This window comes from Columba livia, chromosome 30, assembly GCF_036013475.1.
Source record: "Columba livia isolate bColLiv1 breed racing homer chromosome 30, bColLiv1.pat.W.v2, whole genome shotgun sequence".
Lineage (NCBI taxonomy): Eukaryota > Metazoa > Chordata > Aves > Columbiformes > Columbidae > Columba > Columba livia.
Genome location: NC_088631.1, coordinates 510057 through 526824, shown reverse-complemented (window position 1 = coordinate 526824; position 16768 = coordinate 510057). Strand labels below are relative to the sequence as shown.

General features: G+C 53.4%; 3 protein-coding genes and 3 pseudogenes across 4 annotated transcripts in view; 3 read left to right on the top strand and 3 right to left on the bottom strand.

The window, feature by feature from the left end:
* Positions 1-16768, top strand: part of UBL5 (ubiquitin like 5) — a 99589-nt gene that overhangs the window by 55831 nt on the left and 26990 nt on the right. The window lies entirely within an intron of this gene.
* Positions 33-3151, top strand: CHCHD5 (coiled-coil-helix-coiled-coil-helix domain containing 5). The gene is made up of 4 exons (XM_065043901.1): positions 33-157; positions 226-366; positions 470-621; positions 2364-3151. Coding segments are annotated over exons 1-3 (294 nt in total). The 5' UTR covers positions 33-155; the 3' UTR covers position 621; positions 2364-3151.
* On the top strand, positions 1000-1118 carry LOC135576775 (5S ribosomal RNA; annotated as a pseudogene).
* Positions 3788-16768, bottom strand: part of LOC102090427 (LIM homeobox transcription factor 1-alpha-like) — a 29128-nt gene continuing 16147 nt past the window's right edge. For both annotated transcript variants that reach the window (XM_065043878.1, XM_065043877.1), the window contains exons 4-9: positions 11063-11295; positions 10549-10706; positions 10384-10461; positions 9678-9807; positions 8389-8547; positions 3788-7071 (exon numbers count right to left, since the gene is read on the bottom strand). In XM_065043878.1, the coding sequence (XP_064899950.1) occupies positions 6917-7071; positions 8389-8547; positions 9678-9807; positions 10384-10461; positions 10549-10706; positions 11063-11295 (913 nt within the window). In that variant the 3' untranslated portion in view covers positions 3788-6916. The remainder of the gene's footprint in view (positions 7072-8388; positions 8548-9677; positions 9808-10383; positions 10462-10548; positions 10707-11062; positions 11296-16768) is intronic.
* Positions 9162-9280, bottom strand: LOC135576812 (5S ribosomal RNA; annotated as a pseudogene).
* LOC135576776 (5S ribosomal RNA) lies at positions 14779-14897 on the bottom strand (annotated as a pseudogene).

The window sequence follows — 16768 nt, the reverse complement described above, 5'->3', positions numbered from 1 at the left end:
AGGGGAGGGGGGGCGGGAGGGGCGTCTGGCGCCTGAACAGCGGCCAATCAGAGCGCTGCATCGCAGAGGCTGCGCATGCGTAGAGCCGTACGGCGGAAACCGCGCAGCCGTACGGCGGAAACGGCGCCTAGGCGCGGCGGCGTTTTACCGGCGGCATGTGAGTTGCGGGCAGTGGGAGGTCCGGTTGGGTCGTGCTGCCCCGTTAACGGTGCTGTGTCCCCGCAGGCAGGCGGCCCTGGAGATCACAGCGCGTTACTGCCGCGACGAGATGGAGCAGTACGGGCGGTGCGTGGCCGCCAGCCCGGCATCGTGGCAGCGCGACTGTCACGGGCTGCGCCTCAGCATTTCCCGCTGCGCCGCCGCGCAGTGAGTGCGGGGGGAACGGGAGGAACGGGGCCGGGCCGCAGGGCGGTGGGACCGGGCGGGGCCGCTCGCGTTCCGCAGCTGAGGGTCCGCGGTTCTCCCGCAGCCCCATCGTGCAGCAGATCCGGCGGGACTGCGCGGGGCCGTTCGCCGCCTTCGAGCAGTGTCTGAAGGAGAACGAAGCCGCCGTCACCAACTGCAGCGACCACGTCAACGCCTTCCTGCTCTGCGCTGACCGGGTGAAGGGCTCGGCCTGAGGTGGGTGATGGGCTGCAGGTTGCTCTCATTGAATAATTGGGGTTGAAGGGACTTTTGAAGCTCATCCAGTGCGGTCCCAACCGTCTTCAGCAGCTCGGGTGGCTCAGAGCCCTGTCCGGCCCGGGGTGTCTCCACTGCTCTGGGCAACCTGGGCCAGGATCTCGGCACCCTCAGCGTAAAAAAGTGGATAAAGGAATAAAGAGCTGGGGCTGTGGAGCTGGAGAAGAGGAGACTGCGGGGTGACATTCATGGGGATCAATATGGAAAGGGGGAGTGTCAGGAGGATGGAGCCCTCTACTCTGCCATTGAATAAAGGGGTTAGTTCAGATACTATCAGGTTATACTTGGGGAACATACATATATACATACATATATAATATATACAGCCATAGCACCCTGAGAACGCCCCATCCCGTCTGCTCTGGGAAGCTAAGCAGGGTCGGGCCCGGTCAGTGCTTGGATGGGAGACCATCTGGGAATAGCGGGTGCTGTGGGCTGAGCCAGCACTGGCCCTTGTGGCCAGGAAGCCAATGGGACCTGGGGGGGTTAGAAGGGGGTGGTCAGTAGGTCAGAGAGGTTCTCCTGCCCCTCTGCTCTGCCCTGGGGAGGCCACACCTGGAATAGTGTGTCACATCTGGAATAGCGTGTCCAGTTGTGGCCCCTCAGCTCAAGGACAGGGAACTGTTGAGAGTCCAGCGCAGGGCAATGAAGATGCTGGAGGGAGTGGAGCATCTCCCGTGTGAGGAAAGGAATAAAGAGCTGGGGCTCTGGAGCTGGAGAAGAGGAGACTGAGGGGTGACATTCATGGGGATCAATATGGAAAGGGGGAGTGTCAGGAGGATGGAGCCATCGGTGACAACAGGACAAGGGGCAATGGGATCAAACTGGAACACGGGAGGTTCTGCTTGAATATGGGAAGAAAGTTGTTTGTGGTGAGGGTGGCAGAGCCTGGCCCAGGCTGCCCAGGGGGTGTGGAGTCTCCTTCTCTGCAGACATTCCAACCCGCCTGTTCCTGTGTCACCTCAGCCGGGTGTTCCTGCTCCGGGGGGTCGCACTGGATGAGCTTTGAGGTCCCTTCAACCCCTGATACCCTGTGAAACCATCACCCCTTGTCCTGTCACAACAAGCCCATCCCCGTCTTTATTATCAGCCCCTTTTAAGCACTGAAAGGCTGTGATCTGAATCCTGACAACCGTGTCTGCTGGGGAGCTGCGTGTTTAACCAGCTGGAGTGGAACAGTCCAGCCTAAAATACACAGAGACCCCTATTTATCTCCCACCCACCTCTCCATCCCGTCTTAAAAGAACAGAGAGCGCAGCCAGGCAGTTGATCTGGACTAAGAGCGGTGATTCGTTGGGTTATCGGGGCGCTACGTGATGCGCGCGGGGCCGTTGTGGTTGTGAACGCAACAGCGTGTTTCTCTAAATGTGTTTTTTGTTCTCGGTGTTGGATTAAATCTGTATCGAAAGGCTCTGGGGTGAATGTACCTTGGGGAGGTCAAATAACGATCTTCATCCAAACCTGTTAATTAGTTTAGTAGAGGAATTAAATGGATTGGTTTTGCTGGCGTGGGTCAGCTCGCGGCTCTGCTGAAGATCTTGTGTCTATGGAGCGATATTAAAATAAATAGCGTGCTACCGAACGTATAGAAGTGGCCGCGTGGGTTAAATGTCCCTCATTCCGAGTGCGCTGCGTCCGCACGGACCTGCCTGATGCTTTTATTTGTGTTGTTTTATTCATAGGAGTTCAAGTTCGTCCTCAGGAGCGAATGAACAACCTTCCTGTGCTCTGAGTGTGGTCCCAGCGCTTGGCCCGGTTGGGTTTTCCCCTCTGGGAAGTGAAGTTGTGGTTGTCTTGGTTTCCTGGAGTCTGGGCGGCCGTTCCTGGGCCGTCAGCGCCCACGTGCCCTCAACGCCGGGTTTTGTCTGCCCGGTTGCCTCTAAAAACCTTGGGAGTAAATAAACAACACAACCGTCTCGAAGCGACACACGCGGATCGGCAGCAGATGCCTTGAATAAGAACCAGAAGCTAAAACCAGCCCAGTCTAAAGCCCAGTCTAAAGAACCAGAAGCTAAAAGCAGCCCTTACGTCTATTTTCGCGGTCTGTTCGTTGACGCTTCCTTCGGTAATTAAGCACAATATTAAAAAACAAACACCCACACACACTTTTCAAGATCCGAAACCACTCGTGGTTTTTCCCGCTGGTGATAGAAGCTGCTCCCTGAGCTGGACTGAGGTTTTTTTGACTTAATCTCCCGCTTCAAATCATCCCGCGCAGGTCCCGGTTTTTGGGGGGGTGTGCGGGGTTGTGGTCCCGGCTCTTCTGCTGCTTTAGAACAGCAGAGGGAGTCTTGGAGACGGCAGGAGACACGCGGATCCCGGAGCAGCGACCGCTCCATCCACAGCGCGACGGAGACTTTCCGAAGCGGAGGGGGCGCCCGCCTTGTCCTAACAAAGCCCAGCTCTAAGGAGAGGTGGTTTGTGGGCTGGAACTGCCGCAAAACAGAATTAAAACAATGCAAGAAAACAACAGCGGGTCTAAGGAGTGCATTGAGATCTGGGGAGGGAGAGATTTGGGTTGTGAGGCGGTGGTTTGTGTCTGGAAATCCCTGTGGGTTTTAATGTCGGTGACGCGGGGATGAGAATCGTCCCCCAACAAAAGGTTTAAAGCTCACAAAGTCCTTTGGGGCGCTCGGGATGGGTTTGAGGGAGGAGAAACGAGCCGCCGCGGCTTAATTGGACCAATGCAGCTTTCCAGGAGCAGCTTTGCCTCTGTCCGCAGTCGGAACTTGGTTTTCCAGAAGAATTCCGGGGAACCAAACCCCCCTGGTTTCCAGAAGCACCAGCAGAGCGTTTCTGGGAGCGGTTTGTACTCCAAGAGAGCGGGAGGTGCACGCAGGGAAACTTGGCTTGACCCGGTTCCCATTGGTTCAAACCCCCTCCCTGGGGTGTGTTAGTCCTGACTTTGAGCCAGGCCTAAGTCCGGCGCTTGGCAAACACCGCTTGGCATTTTGCAGTTGGGCTGAGTTTTAACTCCTCAGGGGGGGTGGACAACAGATTGGGGTCGATCTCTTCCAGATTTACAACGGCGGCGCTTTGGCCGTCTCAGCAGCGATGGAAACGTAAGGAAAACGCCGGGGTTGGGTCTAAAAACATCGATACACGCTTGTATAAACTCCTTTTATCAAATAATGTGCGTTTGAAATGCAAAGGCAGACATTTGGGAGGAAAAAGGTGAAAATGAATGTAGGGAGAGGGCGAGCGCTACCAGAAAAGGAGGAGAAATAGGTTTTTAGGGAGTCTTTGGGCAGCAGCGCCCCGTTAGTGGCGAACGCCCGCGCTGCGAACGGCTCTATTAAGGATGTAGAGAGCGAAGGTGCTTTCCGTGTTGTTGACATTGTATTGAAATGTCAGCCTGGCAGCAGCAAAGCCGTTTTTCATTATGTTGAAGGTGCGCTGGGCCCCCTCCTAAGCCCAGTTCTGCCTCCTCCGGAGCCTGAGCCGCTCTATTACTTCTTGCTTTAACACATTATTAACCGCCGAGCTGCTGGTGTCACCCGTGAGCCAAATTCTCCTGGGTTTTCATCACTTGGTGCTGCGGAGAGGGGGAAGAAGCTGCTTCGTCCCGTTTCCATCTGCGATCGGGAAACGCTGAGAAAATACGAATAAAGAATGTGCATCTTTCACTCCTGATCCGTGGGGGAAACCGTGATTCCCGCCTCCACCGTCGGCCTGTTGCTGGAAACGAGGTCAGCAATTAAAGCTAAAAGGAGCGTCGGCTGCTCCGGTGTCTTTCACAAGGTGTAAACCGGGTAATGAAACAAATTAGGAACTCGAGAAGCGTTCTCTTCATTTCTTATCCCTCATTTGAGAAGGACAAACTCATGGAAGCAATGCATGAAGATGCTCTGCTTGGTTTCCATCTCCCAGCTCTGTGTTCTCCACTTCTAACTCTTCTCCGCTCTGGTTTTGGGTCCAATGTGCGTTTTGCCGTTAAGTAAACTGGGTGTCGGGTGTTTTCTGGTTGAACTCACCCACCGTTTATCCGTGTGGCCCTGGGAGCCAATTGTACCGTGTCCTGTGTCTCTGGTTTCTCATCAATAACACCTGGGCTGGTGGGGAACGAGGGACAATTAATTAACACATGCAAGGAGTTCGGGGGTCCTTAACTAAGAGAAAACCAAGGATCGTTAGGTCAATTAATTCTCTGCTTTGTTTTTCCTCCATGTAGAATGAATGAGAAGTGAAGCGCAACGGGGCTTTTTTCAGCCTGTTGCTTTAACTCCCGTTGATGTCGCTTCTCCTTTCGAGTGGAACTTTCCAACCTCTAAGGCAAACGCCACCCTGTCGCTGTTAGAACGAGGAACGAACACAAACACCTCTTTAATTTTTCATCCAGAAAATATTCTCGTTTTACACTCTGCTTCTCTCGCTTAAAGGAACCATAAATCAGCGTGTTCCTTTGGTGTCCGCAGCCACGGGGAGAGATTTAGTGCTGCTGGCGGACCCACATTCCCCTCTCGCACACGTTTGCTTTCCTTGGCTGGTATCCAGTTGATCTTTTGAGCCACGGGGGAAACGCTGTGGGCAGAGTTCTTATCCCCGTCACCTCGCCGGGGTTCTGATTCACCTTTATTCTCCTGTTTGCAGAGAAACAGCGTTCCCAAACTCCCCCCAGATCGTGTCCCGCTCGAGGGGAGCGATTGTTCTGACTCTGAGAGAAGCCCGAGCGTGCGGGTGTTGCCCGAGGCGCGTGTGGTTCTGTTCCTCGCTCCGCTGCGGCGCCCCGGCTCTTCCCGCTCTTTCCTCTCGAATATTCACGTTCCCTGAGCTCCACGACGGCCGTGAGGCTGAATTCCCATTGGGAGCAGCTTCCCCTGCGCTCACCGGGCTCCGCTAACTGGCTCTGGGTGCTAAAAGCAGCTCTGGCGTTCGGTGGGACTCGCGTGGCAAAGTTCGGGCTGTGGCAGCGTCAGCGGTGGCGCTCGGTGTCCACCTTCCTGCTCATTTGAGGCAGAATCCGGCCTTCAAATTGGAAATGAGCTGCAATTTAACAAGCGGAGATTGTTTTTCCTCGGTTGCGGGGTGTGAATTTCACCCCTGGCTCTTGAGTTTGTGTCGCATCAGACTCCTCCGCCTCAGCAGCTCCGGGTCTAGCGCAGCTCCCCATAATGTTTGTTATTTGGGGTTGTAGTTCCTTCTGCAACCCCGTGTGGCTCCGGCTGTTGGGTTTGCCGCCTGTGACGGACAAACAGCACCAGTTGTCCTTTGCTCCAGGATCAACCGTTCCTGGGAAAGGCGAGAAGCGCGGGCCGACGCGGGAGCCGGCCGAGCGCTCGTGCACGCAACCCGCAGCTTTCCGCCTCGCTGTCGTTTCTGCTTTGCCTTTTATTTTCAAACGTACATGCAAAGAAAAGAACCATCGGCACATCACAGCACTAGATCACAAAGAAGAAAGAGGGGGCTGCAGGGGGTGAAGGCGGCTCTGGTCGTTGGGAGCAACATCAATTTGCACATAGTTCACTGTAACATTCTCTTAAAATTTAATCTAAACTGAGAGCGTCTCTAGTGCAAGAGGCTCTAAAAGTAACACACGGCTCGAGGGGGTTTTCTGGTTCGGTTCTTAGGGGTGGGTGACCACACAGCTGCAGCAGCTTGGTCTGGAATTTGTCTGTTTGGGCAGAGGATAAATATTCTGTCATTTCTCGAAGCGGCTGCCCCAGCATCATCATTTCGATCAGCGGCCAAACTACGTCAAACGCTCAAAAACCGTCCTGGGCCGACCGATCCGTAGCAAATCTCCGAAGCAGCAGCGGCGACCCTGAGAGATGCCTCAGGAGCTTGGATTTTGCTGTTGAAAATGAACCTGGTCCCACCAAATCTGCAGCTGGATGGGGAACCAAGGCAAACCAGCACAGCGAGCAGCTCGGCCGTAAGCCAGGCTTAAATAACCCGGGTTTTTGTGGGAAGGGCACCTCCTACGGCCAGGGGGAGCTCTGCTTAGCTGGGCCAGGCTTTGTTGGCAGGACAGAACGCTCAAAAGCTTAAACACTGCACAAACTGCTAAAGTTACAGCTAAACATTATACCATCGATCTACTCGTGGCTAGGAAAAGAGGAGAGAGGCGATCCGAAGTCCTTCAGGCTGCGAAAGGTCTCCATAGCTGCATTGCCTCCTCCATTGTGCTCAAGGAATGTCTGTGAAGGTCTCAGTCCTGTTTCTGTTCCCTCCTCCTCGTGAATTCGGAGCAGCATCCCCCCGAGTTCCTCGTGAAGAGCTGGGAGCTTGTCCATGGTCAGGAGGTGAAGTAGGAGCTCTGCATGGAGTAGAGTCGGTCGATGGGGTTGCCCACGCGAGCCTGCAGCAGGTTGGCGTCGGCCGTGGACAGCAGGCAGTCTCCAAGGTGGCCGATGCCGTCGCTGTCCATGTCGTGAAAAACGCCTTCCGAGTCTGGAAGAGGGAGGAGAAGGGAATGGGAGCGCATCTGGAGGGGGACGGCAGCGCAGGACGAGCGGGACGGGACAGTGACCTGAACGGGACACTGGGGAGGAAAAACACGAATCCTGGGGGCAGGTTTGGGCCCCTCAGCTCAGGGTCAAAATGGCGCCAGAATCGCCTCAGGGATCAAAATGGTACCGGAATCACCTCAGGGATCAAAATGGCAGCGCCAGAATCACCTCAGGGCTCAAAATGGCACCAGAATCACCTCAGGGATCAAAATAGCACCAGAGTCACCTCAGGGTTCAAAATGGCGCCAGAGTCACCTCAGGGATCAAAATGGCGCCAAAATCACCTCAGGGCTCAAAACGACGCCAGAATCACCTCAGGGCTCAAATTGGTGCCAGAATCAACTCAGGGCACAAATTGTCGCCAGAATCAACTCAGGGCTCAAATTGGTGCCAGAATCAACTCAGGGCTCAAAATGGCGCCAGAATCAACTCAGGGCTCAAAATGGCGCCAAAATCACCTCAGGGTTCAAAATGGCGCCAGAGTCACCTCAAGGCTCAAAATGGCGCCGGAATCACCTCACGGATCAAAATGGCACCAGAATCACCTCAGGGCTCAAAATGGCGCCAGAATCACCTCAGGGCTCAAAATGGCACCAGAATTACTTCAGGGATCAAAATGGCACCAAAATCACCTCAAAACACAAAATGGTGGCCTCAGGGGCACCAGAATCACCTCAGGGCTCAAAATGGCGCCAGAGTCACCTCAGGACTCAACTGGCGGCCCCAGGGGTTTTGGGGTCACCTCATGCCATTAAAACCCTTGAGGAGCTGGAGCGGGTTGAGAGGAGGGAACGGAGCTGGGAAGGGGCTGGAGAAGGAGGGTGAGGGTGGAAATTGGGGGTGATTTCTTCCTCAAAGGGCTGTAGGGTGTTGAACAGGCTGCCCAGGGCGGTGCTGGAGCCGCCATCACTGGAGGGTGAACAGAGGAGCTTCTTGGGGACATTTTAGTGCCGGGGGGGGTTATGGTTGGACTCGATGATCTTAAGGGGCTTTTCCACCCAAAATGAGTCTATGATTCTCACTCTTTCCTCCCTCACCCCAGTAATTCACACTGGGCAGAGATAAGCCCTCATCCCCTGGCCCTTAGCAGAGCGCAGCCTGAGGGTCTGGCCTTACCAAACTCCTGAGAAAGGCTCAGCTTAAAGCCCAGGCACCATGGAGCACTCGCTTCCTTTATCAGCATCCCCAGCAGACTCGGCTTTGTCATGATTTGGGCTGCTACAGGTGGTTTTAATGCAAATAGAGGACGGTTTCCTACCGTAGGGGTGCAGGTGGTCCCCGGGCAGCTGGGGTGGCGTCAGCCCTTGTCGGTACAAATCGGTGCTGTAGCCGTTCTGGTCCAGGGGCAGAAGCTGTTGCTGGGGGATCCTGGGGTAGGGAACCATGAGCCCATCCAGGCCGTGGACACTTGCACCGTCTGAAAACACAATGGGTGGGACGGTGGAGCAATGCCGCAATAACATTATCCACATCATTCAACCCCCCGGAGCAGGAACACCCGGCTGAGGTGACACAGGAACAGGCGGGTTGGAATGTCTGCAGGGAAGGAGACTCCACACCCCCTGGGCAGCCTGGGCCAGGCTCTGCCACCCTCACCACAAACAACTTTCTTCCCATATTCAAGCAGAACCTCCCGTGTTCCAGTTTGATCCCATTGCCCCTTGTCCTGTTGTCACCGATGGCTCCATCCTCCTGACACTCCCCCTTTCCATATTGATCCCCATGAATGTCACCCCTCAGTCTCCTCTTCTCCAGCTCCAGAGCCCCAGCTCTTTATTCCTTTCCTCACACGGGAGATGCTCCACTCCCTCCAGCATCTTCATTGCCCTGCGCTGGACTCTCAACAGTTCCCTGTCCTTGAGCTGAGGGGACACAACTGGACACACTATTCCAGATGTGACACACTATTCCAGGTGTGGCCTCCCCAGGGCAGAGCAGAGGGGCAGGAGAACCTCTCTGACCTACTGACCACCCCCTTCTAACCCCCCCAGGTCCCATTGGCTTCCTGGCCACAAGGGCCAGTGCTGGCTCAGCCCACAGCACCCGCTATTCCCAGCTGGTCTCCCATCCAAGCACTGACCGGGCCCGACCCTGCTTAGCTTCCCAGAGCAGACGGGATGGGGCGTTCTCAGAGTGCTACAGCTGTATATATATATTTTTATATATGTATGTTCCCCAAGTATATCCTGATAGTATCTGAACTAAAGGGGAGAGTAGAGGGGCAGGAGAACCCCTCTGACCTACTGACCACCCCCTTCTAACCCCCCCAGGTACCATTGGTCTCCCATCCAAGCGCTAACCAGGCCCGACCCTGCTTAGCTTCCCAGATCAGACGAGACCAGGCATTCTCAGGGTGGTACAGCTGTATATGTTATATATATATGTGCATATATATATATATATGTTGCCCAATTATATCTTGATAGTATCTGAACTAAACCCTTTTTCAAGGGCAGAGCAGAGGGGCAGGAGAACCTCTCTGACCTACTGACCACCCCCCAGGTCGATCCTGTGCGCCCCAGCCGCAGCCCCCGGGCGGCTCCTCACCCTCGCTGTCGTCGTTGCTCTGCCGGCTGCTGCGGCCGGTCCCTCTCCCCGTCCCCAGGCGAGGGTTCCCCAGCTGCTCCTGCTCCTGCTGCTGCTGCTGCTGCTGCTGCCTGCGCGCGATCTTCTTCATCTGCAAGGACAGCGAGACGCCGGGGCTGAGGTTCTGAGCGAGGTTGTGTCGAACACGAGCTGTACCACCATCTGACCCCGCTCAGAGTCCTGCGGTGACCCCTCTGCAGGCCGTGTTCTCTGCGGACACGAGAACTGGGGCTGACACTTTATATTTGTGGGAGATGCCGCTTAGAAAACAAAGGGCTTTGTTTTACTACAAAGCGAGGTTGCCAGAGCCACGTATTTTCTGTTTTCACCCTTAAATTCTGCAAAATGAGACGTGTTTTCAACTTCTAGAAGTGGGAAATCCTGCTAGTCTTTCTATAGCGAGAGGGAAAAAGCAAGGAGAAAAAGAGTAATAACAAAAAAATGTGTGAAATACGTTAAGCCCTGCAAATATCTATAATTAATCAATTTTTGTATTTCTCTTTAAGCTTTTCCTACCACTAGATACGTGTTGTAGGACAAGGTGGATCTGTGGGGATCTGTTCTTTTAACCATTTTCTCTGTTTCTGAGCTATTCTATGTTCCCCGTGAACCGAACAAGCGTGTGATGCCCCACAGGTCCGCAGAACCCAACGGAACCGTCACTCACCTTGGCTCTTTGGTTCTGGAACCAGACCTGCACCACCCGCACCGTCAAGCCCGTCTCGGCCGCCAGGGTCTCTCTTACCTGCCCACAAAACCCAAAGAGCTGAATCAGAACTTAAGCTGCGCTTAAGAAGATCCGAGCCAGCACTTGTGCTGAGCGGCCTCGTACCTTCCTGCAGGGCTTTGAGGAGACCTCGAAGGAGGCCTTGAACGCCCGCCGCTGCTGCGTGGTCAGGATGGTGCGCGGGCGCTTGGAGCGCTTGTGGTCTTTGGTCTCCTCGCCGCCTTTGCCGTGCGAGTGGCCGCCGTCTTCGTCCTCGCTTTTCACTGCAACGAGAGATCCATCGTGGTGATCCAACCACCTCCCCAGGGGAGCATTTGGGAGAAATATGATTCAGTTTTGCTCTTTCCGAGGTGGGATTTAGAGCAGAATGAAGCCAGCAAAGCTCCCGGACTGAGCTGTGGCAGCTCAGAGATGGAACTGATGGGCCACACTGGTAATCATCCCTTCCATAATATCTCAGAGCCTCAAACCTTGGCAGCCTCGTACTCTCTTGTCTGCCTTTTAAAGGAGAAAAGACACTCCAGCCCCAACCTACCTACATCTCTTCCCGCGGAAGCTTTCGCTATAATTAATTAGGGACCAAGTGTTACCCGCCCTGCCCAAGGTTCCCCACCCTCACCGGACTCGGTGGGCGCCGGGCTGATGGCGCTCAGCATCTCCTTCTCCTTCTCGTAGTCGCTGCGGCAGAGCAGCTGCCCCTCCTTGAGCACAAACTCGTCCCCTCGTTGCAGGCGCCGCTCGCACTCGCAGCAGTAGAAGCAGTGGACGTGGTAGACGTTCTCCAGCACCCGCATGATGAGCTCGGAGGGGGCGATGGCCTTCAAGCAGCTGCTGCACTTGGTCTGGAACAGCCTGTGAAGAAGGTCCTGGGGGTTAAACGCTTGGGTGGGGAGGATCAGCGCTGGGTTGGGGCTTGGGAAGCTGGAGGAAGAATGGGGTGAGTGTTTAGAGCATGTCCCAACAAGAATCATAGAGTCAACGAATCATTTTGGTTGGAAAAGCCCCTCAAGATCATCGAGTCCAGCTGTTAACCCAACCCTGGCGACCTCCCGCATCTTGGAGTTGGGACCTGGGCAGCAAGGGAGAGACGGGGTGAGAATCGGGGAACAAGAGGGTCAGGGAATCGGGGAATCGTTGAATCACGGAATCATTGAATCATAGAACCATTGAATCATAGAACCATTGAATCATTGAATCATGGAATCATGGAACCATTGAATCATGGAATCATGGAACCATGGAATCATGGAATCATGGAACCATTGAATCATTGAATCATAGAACCATTGAATCATGGAATCATGGAACCATTGAATCATGGAATGATGGAATCATTGAATCATGGAATCATTGAATCATTGAATCATGGAATCATTGAATCATGGAACCGTTGAATCATTGAATCATGGAACCATGGAACCATTGAATCATTGAATCATGGAATCATGGAACCATTGAATCATTGAATCATGGAACCATTGAACCATTGAATCACGGAATCATGGAACCATTGAATCATTGAATCATGGAACCATTGAATCATTGAATGATGGAATCATTGAATGATGGAATCATTGAATCATGGAATCACAGAATCATTAAATCATGGAATCATGGAACCATTGAATCATGGAATGATGGAATCATTGAATCATGGAATCATTAAATCATAGAATCATTGAATCATAGAATCATGGGATCGTTGAATCATTGAACCACAGAATCATTGAATCACAGAATCATCGAATCATCAAATCATAGACTCATAGAACCCTAGAATAACCGAATCATCAACTCATTTTGGTTGGAAAACCTTGAGATCACGGAGTCCAACCATAACCCACCCCCAGCACTAAAATGTCCCCAAGAAGCTCCTCTGCTCCCCCTCCAGGGCTGGTGACTCCAGCACTGCCCTGGGCAGCCTGTTCAACGCCCCACAGCCCTTTGGGGAAGAAATGGTTCCTAATTTCCAATCTAAACTTCCCCTTGTGCAACCTGAGTCCGTCCCACCTGGGCTGTGGGGTTTTCTGAGCCTCCTCAGCCCCCGGGGAGGAACACGAACCTGCCCGGCCCAGCATACAAAGCTCTGTGTCCCCTCTTCAAGCTGTTCAAAGCCCGGCTTTGTTAGGCTGCTCCTAGCGAGAGGGCTTTGTGGAGCCCTCCAGGCCCATCCCCAGGGACCGTCCCTTACACAGGGCGTCCCACCAGGGGGATGTTTGTGCCCCACGCCGTGTCCAGAGAGAGAAACAAACAACTGCTGAGCGCCCCGCGTACGGAGCAGATGGTTCTGATGAAGTAATTTGGGATCTAAACAAATGTGAGCGGCGGTGGCTGCCGGCTGACAGCTTCTATTTAGCCACTTGACAAGAGAAAGTAATAAAATAGGGATTAATTAGGCTGTTGTTTAAACACACAGGATCTTCCCCACCAGCAGGGAACTCATAAACTGGGATTGAGAACAAGACTGGGTTAATCCTCCTGGCAAACTCTGCGGAGCGGGATGAAGAGGCTTTACAGGGGTGGGCTCAGCCCTTCCAAATACCACCGTGGATTTGTGCTGCGCGGTGGCTTTGGGCTGAAGTGGCCGGGACATTCCGGCTGGAATGGGCTGGGATTTCTCCCTCCTTTGTGTGAACGTGTTTGCCTGCGTGTTCCTGTCCCTCCGTCTCTCTTTCTCCCCCTTCCCTCTTTGTAATTCGCGCTTGAAAATAATAATAATGATCGAATTTGAGTTGATAAAGCTGGGAGTAAAGAGCAGCCTTTTAACCACCACCTCTTGCTGTCTGACGAAGGCACAAGCCCAGTCTAAATCTGAGCTGAGTCGCAATCTGTGCCTTTCCTAACACCAACATCCTTCTGTTGCAGCAGAAGCGCAAGAGTAAAAAGAATAAAACCGACCCAAAAATGGAGCCAGTCGGTGGGATCAGTCAGTGCCGTATTATTAAGCATTAAATTATTGATGTTTCGGGACTTTAAGCCCAGGTGGAAGAGAACGGTGATGTAGATTCATCGCAACCCAGAGGATCAGGGGTTCCTGGATCTGTCCGCATCCCTTGGGGGCTGATTACCTCCTCATCCCTTATTTCCAACTGGAATCGTCCTCCGCTCCATGCCCAGCAACAAGACCTCGTCACGGCTTTATCTTCTTGAGAACCGCGTCTAATTAGTCCTGCCCATTGTGGGAACCTAACGACTCAAACACTGTTTGACTTGGGGTCTTTCGGAGCCACGTTTACTCCTCTTGAACACCCAGGTTCCACCCCAGAGCCCAAATCCAGGGATAGACACACTCAAAACATGGACCTGCCAAGCAGAAGCTTTGCTTCAATATCACAACCCGTCTCCAAGTAAGAAACTGGATGGTTTAGGGAAAAAACTGATGGAAAACTCTGTCTTGTTCCACATTTTTATCTGTATAGATGCTGGAGCATTCCCCACGTCCTTTGATGTTTCTAACCTCGGTGATTTTGCCCGTTGCTTGGGGAAAACACCCAGAATATTGTTTAACCAAGGCAAGCTTGGAGCACGATGGATGGAGCGGGACATGGAACCAAACGTCAGAGCTGGGAAAAGTGATTTATTCACCTGAAAATCACCATAACAGTCCCCCCGCCGCTCTTGAGACAGGGGAGTTAGCAAACCTGGTTAAAGATGCTGTCATGTGCCAAATTTCACAGAATCACAGAGTGTCAGGGGTTGAAGGGACCTCAAAGCTCATCCAGTGCGACCCCCCGGAGCAGGAACACCCGGCTGAGGTGACACAGGAACAGGCGGGTTGGAATGTCTGCAGAGAAGGAGACTCCACAGCCCCTGGGCAGCCTGGGCCAGGCTCTGCCACCCTCACCACAAACAAGTTTCTTCTCATATTTAAGTGGAACCTTTTGTGTTCCAGTTTGAACCCATTGCCCCTTGTCCTGTCACTGGTTGTCACCGAGAAGAGCCTGGCTCCATCCTCCTGACACTCCCCCTTTAGATATCTGTAAACATTAATAATGTCACCCCTCGGTCTCCTCTTCTCCAGCTCCAGAGCCCCAGCTCTTTATTCCTTTCCTCACACGGGAGATGCTCCACTCCCTCCAGCATCTTCATTGCCCTGCGCTGGACTCTCAACAGTTCCCTGTCCTTGAGCTGAGGGGCCACAACTGGACACACTATTCCAGATGTGACACACTATTCCAGATGTGACACACTATTCCAGATGTGACACACTATTCCAGGTGTGGCCTCCCCAGGGCAGAGCAGAGGGGCAGGAGAACCTCTCTGACCCACTGACCACCCCCTTCTAACCCCCCCAGGTCCCATTGGCTTCCTGGCCACAAGGGCCAGTGCTGGCTCAGCCCACAGCACCCGCTATTCCCAGCTGGTCTCCCATCCAAGCACTGACCGGGCCCGACCCTGCTTAGCTTCCCAGAGCAGACGGGATGGGGCGTTCTCAGGGTGCTATGGCTGTATGTATTATATATATGTATATATATATGTTCCCCAAGTATATCCTGATAGTATCTGAACTAAAGGGCAGAGCAGAGGGGCAGGAGAACCTCTCTGACCTACCGACCACCCCCTTCTAACCCCCCCAGGTCCCATTGGCTTCCTGGCCACAAGGGCCCAGTGCTGGCTCATGGTCCCCCTGCTGTCCCCAGGACCCCCAGCTCCCTTTCCCCTACGCTGCTCTCCAACAGCTCATTCCCCAACTCACACTGGAACCTGGAAAAGGGCTTTTTTTGCAGCCGTCGGGTGAGGGAAGCGCCGGTACCGCAGGGTAACTCAATAACCCTCCCATCTCCCCGCTAAGCCCCGCAAACAAATCCGCTCCGCTTTGTACTAATTGAAGAAAACATCCAGCAAGCAGCTCATAAACACGGTGTCAGCTCGCATTACACAAAATTAAAATTCTCAGCCCCCTCCAACACCGGGAATTCCTAAAGAGCCTGGTTTTAATATTGCCCGAATCCGTTTAAGTCGAGGTAATATTGTTTGGGTTGCCATAGGAACGCAACACGTCTCGGCGGCGAGGTTTGGGAGGCTGCGCCGCCGACGGGGATGTACAACGTCCGCCCAAAAAGCGGCGGGTTCCCAGGTCTGTAACGCAAAATGTGTGTAGGAACAAGCGGGACAGGGTGAGACAACAACCTCGGCAACAACCGGAGCGATTCCAAACACCCGGAACCCGCAACAACCACATCCCGCTGCTTTTGGAGGGACCCTTGAGCTTCATACCCCTCCACTTGTATTTGACCCCATGTCCTCGTTTAACCCGCTCGTTTCCTCAACATCCCATCGGAGTTTAATTTCTATTCAAGAATTCCTTACGGGACGTAAGGATGGGGAGTTCTGGAGCTATAGGAGTGGGGTTTTGGGGCTACAAAGACAGTTTTTGGGGCTACAAGGATGGTTTTGGGGCTACAGAGACAGGTTTTGGGGCTACAAGGATGGTTTTGGAGCCACAGGGACAGTTTTTGGGGCTACAAGGATGGGTTTGGGGCTACAAGGACAGGTTTGGGGCTACAAGGATGGTTTTGGGGGCTACAGAGACAGGTTTTAGGGGCTACAAGGATGGTTTTGGGGCTACAGGGACAGGTTTTGGGGTTACAAGGATGGTTTTGGGGGCTACAGAGACAGGTTTTGGGGCTACAAGGATGGTTTTGGGGCTACAAGGACAGTTTTGGGGGCTACAGGGATGGGTTTTGGGGCTACAGGGACAATGTTTTGAGCTACAAGGACAGTTTTGGGGGCTACAAGGATGGTTTTGGAGCCACGGGGACAGTTTTTGGGGCTACAAAGATGGTTTTGGGGGCTATAGAAACAGGATTTGGGGGCTACAGAGACAGGTTTTAGGGCTACAAGGATGGTTTTGGGGCGACAGAGACAGGTTTTGGGGCTACAAGGATGGTTTTTGAGGCTACAAGGACAGGTTTTGGGGTTACAAGGATGGTTTTGGGGGCTACAGAGACAGGTTTTAGGGGCTACAAGGACGGTTTTGGGGTTACAGGGACAGTTTTTGGGTTTAGAGGGGCAATGTTTTGAGCTACAAGGACAGTTTTGGAGCCACAGGGACACGTTTTGGGGCTACAAGGACAGTTTTGGGGCTACAGGGATGGGTTTGGGGGTTACAGGGACAATGTTTTGAGCTACAAGGAGAGTTTTGGAGCCACAGGGACGGGTTTTGGGGCTACAAGGATGGTTTTGGGGCTACAGGGACAGGTTTTGGGGCTGCAAGGACCATTTTGGGGCTACAGAGACAGTTTTTGGGGCTACAAGGACGGTTTTGGGGCTACAGAGACACGTTTTGGGTCTACAAGGACAGTTTTGGGGCTACAGGGATGGG